At 50.2% G+C, this 8674-nt stretch overlaps 4 protein-coding genes across 4 annotated transcripts; 2 read left to right on the forward strand and 2 right to left on the reverse strand.

The window, feature by feature from the left end:
* Window positions 1-225: 225 nt before the first annotated feature.
* COCMIDRAFT_31157 (uncharacterized protein) lies at window positions 226-1359 on the reverse strand (the record flags this gene model as incomplete). Its single annotated transcript, XM_007695520.1, has 1 exon — window positions 226-1359. One exon carries the CDS (start codon window positions 1357-1359, stop codon window positions 226-228), a length of 1134 nt encoding a protein of 377 aa, XP_007693710.1.
* Window positions 1360-3713: 2354 nt separating this feature from the next.
* COCMIDRAFT_110646 (uncharacterized protein) lies at window positions 3714-3914 on the reverse strand (the record flags this gene model as incomplete). Its single annotated transcript, XM_007695521.1, has 1 exon — window positions 3714-3914. The coding sequence occupies one exon, from the start codon at window positions 3912-3914 to the stop codon at window positions 3714-3716; it is 201 nt and encodes a 66-aa protein (XP_007693711.1).
* A 1587-nt stretch (window positions 3915-5501) lies between these two features.
* Window positions 5502-5897, forward strand: COCMIDRAFT_110645 (uncharacterized protein; the record flags this gene model as incomplete). The annotated part of the gene is made up of 1 exon (XM_007695522.1): window positions 5502-5897. A coding segment is annotated over one exon (396 nt), but the record flags the coding sequence as incomplete, so codon positions are not given.
* A 375-nt stretch (window positions 5898-6272) lies between these two features.
* COCMIDRAFT_110631 (uncharacterized protein) lies at window positions 6273-8093 on the forward strand (the record flags this gene model as incomplete). Its single annotated transcript, XM_007695523.1, has 2 exons — window positions 6273-7035; window positions 7087-8093. 2 exons carry the CDS (start codon window positions 6273-6275, stop codon window positions 8091-8093), a joined length of 1770 nt encoding a protein of 589 aa, XP_007693713.1.
* Window positions 8094-8674: the final 581 nt, after the last annotated feature.

Raw genomic sequence — 8674 nt, forward strand, 5'->3', positions numbered from 1 at the left:
TTCCAAATCTTAGCCAAAAAGCCCCCTGCGAACCAACAGCGCGGGTCACAAAAAAGGAACAAAGGTTTGTTCTCCATAAAATAACTGTCAGGATTAAGCACAGAAAGGTGCATTACAGAGTTCAAAATTTACAATTTGTGGGTGCAAGTTGATTAGATATGGGTACTTAGAAACTCTAACTAACGTTAGGCCTGTTTCAGCGAGATCCGCCTCGCAAATCGCGCCTCATATCGGTGGGGCATTCAAAGGGCAGAATCCTGGCAGCTGCGGTAACTGCTGACAGGCTGTAGCTAAAGATAGATCGTATGACTTCACAGCCATCTGATACTGCTTTATCGCATATACTGTAGATAAAGTACCAAATATTACTGTGATGAGGAAGACACCAAGGATAGCAATCCACAGAGTAGCAAACTGGGAAAAATCCCTGGTGTCCAGTAGTGTTTGGGCAATCGTCTCTGGTGGTCCACGCTTTAGGTCTAGTAATCGTGCTAAATCACCCCGCCAGTACTCGAAGTCATCGAGTGCCATCTCCCGCGAGATTTCCGAGGGAACGATAGACCAATCAGGGATCTTTTCTTTTTTGAGAAGAGAAATAGTCTTAGAGTCGCCAGATGGAAAGAGAAGGGCGAGTGTTCGCATCGCTTCGTCCAGGACCTTTGTCGGTATAATGTTTGGCGAGTTGAGATGGCGATGGTTCGTGAGGAACAGCTTGTGACGGTATATTGAGAGAATTCGATCTCCAGGACGACCATCGAGTTTTAGATGGTCGACTAGATTATCTGTCCAGCGAATGTGCAGATGACAGATTCCTTTCAGTTTCGCGGCAGTGAATGAGGGGTCGAATATCTCATCGGAGGATATGGCTCGCCTTTTCTTGTTTTCAAAGAAGGTCGCGATTACTTCCGGGAGAGTCTTATCTGGTGGCCATTCTACAGGGGTGTCACGAGAAGTTTGCCGTCCAGTAGACATCCCTTGAGAACATATATTGATCCCGACTTGAACTCGAGCAACCAGCTCAATCATTCGAACAACATCTTCCTCTTTGGCATCACCTGACTGGCCAATAAACTCTGCTACCAACGCTCCCTTAGTTTGTTGTCGATTCGCTACAAGAAAATCGGTCGCCTTGATAAGGTCGTTCAAATTTTGGATCTTGAAGTTTCGCGCAGGGGACAGATTCTTCAATATCCTGCCTAGAATCTCGAAAAAAGCAGAATACTCTTGTTCGTCGAAGTTGTGAGATAACGAATGTAGATGTGGCCAACAGGCGTTGACGATGGCGCATTTCGAAGCCACACTCCAGGACGCGATATCGTCTTTAATTGACTCCGAGAACGATAACTCGGTGTGAGGCATTTTGAGGAGTTATAGTAGCTTAGAGAGCATAGAGTTGAGATGCAAGGTCTTGTAGGAAGATGCTCGAACGAATAAGACTGACAGTGTGAGCGAGACATCAGCTATCATGGTTGCTTTTTAGAGGGGTATTGGGGCTGTGGCTGTGCTGGTCGCGTGATAAATGCCTCAGATCCTTCAGCTGAGGCAATCTATAGAGACTCACTCTCTCATCAGCGCTGGCGAGCACGTCGCAATCATTTCCACTATGTCCAGGGAGTCGGAGACTCTTAGTGTGGCCATGCGATTCGGCAATAAGTTAGCAGATTTGCAAGAGACACCCATTCTTCTTAAAACTCCAGCTGACCTGCGCCAAAGCCAACATCTGCAGCAATCCATCTTTCCCGCTACAGCCTCTACTGAGTTACCTGCCGCGCAGAAATCGGACGATGAACCGGAGATACCTACCAGGCCGGCGCCTCCAATTTACACAAAAACACTCTCTACAAACAGTGGCAAGGTCTGCAACATCGACGGACACTATATTGGGCTTCTGCTACAGCATCCGCCACCAGAAGATATTGCCGAGGACTGGGATCGAAATGTTCGAGGGGAGGTTGAAAAGTGTCTAATGTGGGGAACAAGAACGCTACCTAGCTCAATGTCCGATAAAAAAGTTATGACTGAGCCTGTTCTCTGCATGGCTGGGGAAACACACACTTGGAAAGCATCCACTGTGTCGTTGAACCCTATGGTCTGGATATGGTGTGGCAGTAAAAGGTGTAAGAGAAGGGTCTCAAAGCTTGAAATACACCGTAACATAACCCATCTTCGCCGTTTTCTCGATCGATTCGACTTGGGCGATCCGATAATATCACGCCACGCGCCGTGGCCTGCAGCCATGGAGCACTCTTTGATACCCATGGAGATTGATTCTAGTAACCGCAGCTATGAAACTTCATACTGGATGCAGCAATCCGAGATTTCTGCTTGTGGGCTGAAGCTAAAAGCTGTATTATCGAATCCGATGGGCGAATCAGAGCGATACTCGACGATTGGAGGCTTCGTTGTAGTAAATGACAAAGTCTTTGGGTTGACGACTGCGCATAGTCTTATACCACCGCTGCATAAGCGCTCTAACAACCGCGATCTTCCATCCACTAACACCGAGGCCGACAGCGAAACCTCAAAAGACGAGGATGAAGAACCGGACAACGAGTCGAACGCATCGACTGAGTCCGATCGGGACGAGGAGACTGAGAATTCTACAATATTCGTCGGAGCCGAAGTCCTGAAACCACTATGGGTGAAAATGGGAACGCCCAAAGTCCTTGCTTATTTGGGCCAAGGCACAACAAATGGCAACTTATCACTTCCTGATGGTGGAGCTCCAGAGATGGCAGATTTTGCCTTGATTGATTTAGACCAACCTGGAATGTTCAAAAATTCATACAAAACTCTCGATGCTCCATATGATGCCATATCAGTATCAGAAGTGCACCTCGACCTGGAGTGTTTCAGCGGAACTGTTTGGATTGTCTACGACTGCAACAGGCCGGCGCTGAAGGGACACCTGCTAAAAGGAAAGGCATCGATCATCCTTCGAGGAGTTGTGATGTCTACAAGAAAGATTCAACTTGAATTCCCATGCTGTACGAACCAAAATGCTTGATTTAAGGTCGCGACTAACTTCGATAGCTCGTGGTATATCTGGATCGTGGGTGATCTATGGCAGAAGACTTTGCGGTATCATTTATGCAGCATATGACCTCAGTCCTTATGTGCACCTTCTTCCAGCAGAGCATGTCTTTGCACAAATCTCAAAATTTCTCAACGGGGCACAGGTCAAAATCGCACCTGATGAGGATCAAGCACCATTTTTACAAGAGAACGATACTACACGCACACCATCCGTTGGTGATACTCAAAGGCTAGTGAGAGAGTACGTGGAAAAAGAGATACCCAGTATGTCTCAAGAAATACATCAAGTTCCAGTTCTGTATGGGGATGCCGACCATGATTTTTTTGGCGCCAAAAAATACGTCAGCCGGCCAACCTGCCAGGTTATTGAGATGTGGGATGGTAAAGTGCGTCTTAATGTCGGCAGTGCCCAGTGCGTCGCGGTTGGCGCCGTTTACGATATTTATCCCTCGGGTGTTGACTGTGAGGACATCCGAAACTTTAGACTCGCCCATGAGGCTCGTATTATGAAGGTGGATAGCTTCCACTCAGTAGCCACGCTGGCTGATCGTGTTATGGACCAGAAGCTTGACGGTCCAAGGGTGACTGAGGGGAGTAGCGGAGTACTCCGGACTTGGGCACTCAGAGAAAAGGTGTTCGTCAAATTCATGCCGGAAGAAGCCAACCTGAGACTTGCGCTAGAGAGTGAACTCGCAAGGACTCCTAATCTTACTCTGGACTCTGAAACTAGTGGCCGCGGGAGGTTCATCGTTAAAGTAAACGAGAACAATACATTCGACATCATGGAGCACGACCCGAATAGCACGAATTCTATCAGGCTCCAGAGGCTCCCTGTCATCGCTGTGGATACGGAACTTGCAATACCAAAGCTGGCTCATGTTCTTCGACATGTCAGCCGTTACCGTGACATTGAGCAGCTTTGGGCTCATCCTCGGTCCTCACGCGTTCAAGAAGAGAAGCTTGATATACTTCTTTCGAGGGGTACTGAAAGACTGAATGGCGTCGAGGTCGGCGACGTCAGAAGTTTCGATGTCATTGAAGGAGAACCTTTGGGGCTGCGGTTTAAGTACAGTGGACCAGCTCCCTTTGTTTGGCTCACAATTTTCGAGCTGAATTCATCTTGGGGTGTTACTAAGAAGTACGCATCTAAACTGACGAAGGATAGACTGGAACCCGATGAGTACTTGGGACCAATCGAGGTTCGCACCGACATTCCCCCGAAAAGCACGGCAAGTGACTCGGACGATGCATGCGACACCTTCATGGCGTTTATTGCGGAAGGAGAAAATGAGCAATCGTGGGATGAGATCATGTTGGATGATTTGCCGATTTCAGCCGAAGGTCTGCAAATGGACGCTACAGTTCACACTTCTTCAACGACAGAAACGAGGGCTGAAATTACTGTCCCGAAGGCCCTTCCAAACAGGCATTGGGGAGTGATTCCGTTCGTTGTTCACTCTTCACCATCAGCAAGCATATCGGGTACTCCAATGGAGCCAGCATATTTCCATCATGAACTCGCTATGGAGAGCCATGTTCAGGAGTTTACGGAAGACAGTCCAGACGTGCCGTATTTGACTTTCGCAATCCCACAGGGGCACATTGCGAGCATTACCTGCCAGATCTGGTCACACGATCAGGGCTGGAGCGACGATTGGAGACACCACAACACCTACGACGCCTCTTACACATGGTTTGAAGTTCGATATGAGGGAACCGCCAAAGACCTAGCGCCTTTCGTCATCCAGCGGAATGTTCACGCCTCTGCGCAGTTGAGACACCACACTATTACCTGGGAAGCTGGTCAGCAATCGATAGCCACCATCGATAGTTTTATGGGTGCATTGGAACCAGGTGATCGAGTGGGAATATACGCGAAGGCGCAATATCGGGGCTGGGTGAACTATGTGTATAGGATCAGGGTGGACATTGTGACTGTTGACAGTGATGGCCGGTCGCGTCCATCTAGGTTTGACAGAGGAAGTATTAGCGAACCCAGCCGGCTAGTGGAGCTCACGGAGTCTACAACCAACCTTGACCAAGCCCTCAACGTTGCCAACACGGCCGTGAATACTACATCTCGAGACCTGTCTAGTCGAGTTGCATATCCGAATAGCACCGCCATACAGATCGGAGCGCGACTCGAGAGCACAGAATCGATCAACAACCTCAATCAAGCTATTGACCTTACTAATCAGGCCATGAGTGACATGCCTCAAGATCATCCTGATCGAGCTGCATGCCTTAGTAACCCTGGGACCTTGCTCGGCAGGCGATTTGAGCGCACAGGGTCAACAGACGACCTCAATCGAGCCGTCGAAACTGCCAACATGGCCGTGGGTGCTACGCCTCAGGATCATCCGGATCGAGCTGGGCGTCTCAGTAACCTTGGGAACTTGCTCGGCACACGGTTTGAGTGCACGGGGTCAATGGATGACCTCAATCGAGCCATCGCAACCGTTGAAATGGCTGTGAATACTATGCCTCAGGATTATCCAGATCGAGCTCGGTGTCTCAGTAACCTTGGGAATTTGCTCGGCAGGCGATTTGAGTGCACAGGGTCAACAGACGACCTCAATCGAGCCGTCGAAACTACCGACATGGCTGTGGGCGCTACGCCTCAGGATCATCCGGATCGAGCTGTGCGTCTTAGTAACCTTGGGGCCTGGCTTGGCATACGATTTGAGCGCACAGGGTCAACAGACGACCTCAATCGAGCCGTCGAAACTGCCAACATGGCCGTGAGTGCTACGCCTCAGAACCATCCTGATCGAGCTGCATGTCTTAATAACCTTGGGATATGGCTTGGCATACGATTTGAGCGCACAGGGTCGATGGACGATCTTGATCGAGCCGTCGAAACTGCCAACATGGCCGTGGGTGCTACGCCTCAGGATCATCCGGATCGAGCTGGGCGTCTCAGTAACCTTGGGAACTTGCTCNATCGAGCCGTCGAAACTGCCAACATGGCCGTGGGTGCTACGCCTCAGGATCATCCGGATCGAGCTGGGCGTCTCAGTAACCTTGGGAACTTGCTCGGCACACGGTTTGAGTGCACGGGGTCAATGGATGACCTCAATCGAGCCATCGCAACCGTTGAAATGGCTGTGAATACTATGCCTCAGGATTATCCAGATCGAGCTCGGTGTCTCAGTAACCTTGGGAATTTGCTCGGCACACGGTTTGAGCGCACGGGGTCGACGGACGACCTCAATCGAGCCGTCGAAACTACCGACATGGCCGTGGGTGCTACGCCTCAGGATCATCCGGATCGAGCTGGGCATCTCAATAACCTTGGGATCCGGCTCGGCAGGCGGTTTGAGCGCACAGGGTCAATGGACGACCTCAATCGATCTATCTCCTCCTTTGAAGAAGGCTGGCACTGTCGTAGCTCTCCCCCGTCAATCCGTATTCGTCTGGCCCAGAAAGTGGCTGCTCATTTCTCCGAACAATCAAGCTGGGCTCGCTCGAGCACACTGCTTGAAGAGGCGGTAGAACTGCTTCCTACTGTGAGCCTGCGATCACTGCAACATACAGACAAACAGCATGAGCTAGAACGATTTGCCGGCCTAGCGTCCATGGCAGCCGCCACTGCTCTCAATGCTGGGAAGTCGGCTTACCATGCCTTGAAGCTCCTCGAGCTCGGCCGTGGCGTCATTGCAGGCCTGCTGCTAGAGATGCGATCAGATGTCTCTGAACTTGAGCAGCGCCATCCTCAGCTTGCTGAAGAGTTTGTGTCTCTTCGAGATGAACTAGACTCATCTATAGATTTGAACACTCTTACTCCTATAGAAGATGCGCACTCTAGTAGTTATAAACAGAACAGACGTTGGGCGGCTGAGAAACGGATCGAAGAGGTTTTAGCTGAAATTCGCTTAAAAGACGGCTTCCAAAACTTTCTCCTTCCGCCTACCGAAGACGAACTGAAGAGAGCAGCTTCTGCTGGCCCTATTGTCGTTGTGAATGTCAGCCCCCACCGATGTGACGCCTTTTTAGTGCGTCACGACTTACCGATCAGTGTAGTAGAGCTTCCAGATCTGCGGCTTAAAGACATCGAGAGCCACGTTAAGTCGCTGCACACCGCCAACTCGTACCGCGTTCAGCAAATGCTAGAGTGGCTATGGGACGTGGCCGCACGTCCAGTTTTAGAGGCGTTGAATCTCAAGCAGGCTCCCTCGGACGATGACTGGCCCCGCATTTGGTGGATCCCGACAGGACAGCTCGGCCAGCTGCCCCTCCATGCTGCTGGTCGACACTCCAAATCCTCTGCCGACACCGTGCTAGATAGAGCAATATCCTCCTATAGCTCATCTATCAAGGCTTTGGTCTATGGACGGCGACAACACGGCCAACCTCCTGCGAAGCAAGCGCAAGAAGACGCTGTACTCATCACTGTACCAGATTCAGGGTTGCACTTTGCTAGGCAGGAAGTAGAAATGCTAGAAAAACTATGCCCAAGCCTGAAATTGAACCCCAAAAAGCCAGCTGCTAAACGGGAGGAGATCCTAGCACATCTGCGCACAGGCAAGATCTTTCATTTCGCTAGCCACGGACGCTCGAATCCTTCCGAGCCATCAGAGAGCTGTCTAGTTCTGGGCAAGGACGAAGCTCCCATCACCGTGGCTAATCTTCGCGACTGTAGGCTCCAAGAGAGCTCGCCATTTCTTGCTTATCTATCGGCCTGCTCGACTAAAGTGAACCAAGCAGATACACTTGCAGATGAAGAGATCCACCTTGTCAGCGCATGCCAACTTGCCGGCTTCCGGCATGTTATAGGAACGCTCTGGGAGGTATCAGACAAGCATTGTGTCGACGTGGCACACGACCTGTATACAACGCTCGCGGAGGAAGGAATGACAGACATGGCCATATGCCGGGGACTGCATCGAGCCATTCGGGAGCTTCGGAACAAAGATATAGAGGCAATGCAGATAGAGGAGGCCAGGGCGGATGGTGATGGCGGCGAGCCCCGACAGAGCGACTGGGGTGTTTCGAAAAGCCCATTCCGACTTGGTGGTCCCCTGCTGTGGGCTGCATACGTCCATGCTGGACTCTGAACATTGCTAATGTAACGGGCTAGACGTCCTTTAGTAGAGCTCCTCGATGATATCCTGGTGCGCGATCACAGAATCTGGGTGTAGGTCATAGCACCCAGATTCTGGCCATCTGAACCGCGTTCGGACGCAGCGCTCAGACATAACGCTTAGATCAATGGAAGAGCATCTTTGTCTAATCCGTACATAGATATAAGCTCTTGAGTAGATAGCTATTAGCTCTCTATCGAATATAAACTTGTTACACCTAGCGTTACCTTTAGTATAGCACTCTCTCGAGTCTAGCCTCTTACAGCGTATAAGTTAATATGTTGTAATAATTAGTTAGACCTGTTCTGTATACAGAGTACAGTAGTAATCGCGAGCTAGCTAACTTAGGACTAGTATATCTTGGGTTTCTGTGATTGGCGGAGTCTAGCAAGGGGCACCCTGAGGCGACAGGGGTCTTTTCAAATCGTCGCTTGCACAAAGGGTGAGGGCGGTTTTGCAACTTACTGTATGACAGGTAGAAGAAAAACCGAAACTGTTATGCACAGTGTCGAGGCTAGAAGCCGATTGTGCAAGCGTGTGTATAAGTTAGGGAG

Source organism: Bipolaris oryzae (genome assembly GCF_000523455.1).
Source record: "Bipolaris oryzae ATCC 44560 unplaced genomic scaffold scaffold_339, whole genome shotgun sequence".
In the NCBI taxonomy this organism is placed as follows: domain Eukaryota; kingdom Fungi; phylum Ascomycota; class Dothideomycetes; order Pleosporales; family Pleosporaceae; genus Bipolaris; species Bipolaris oryzae.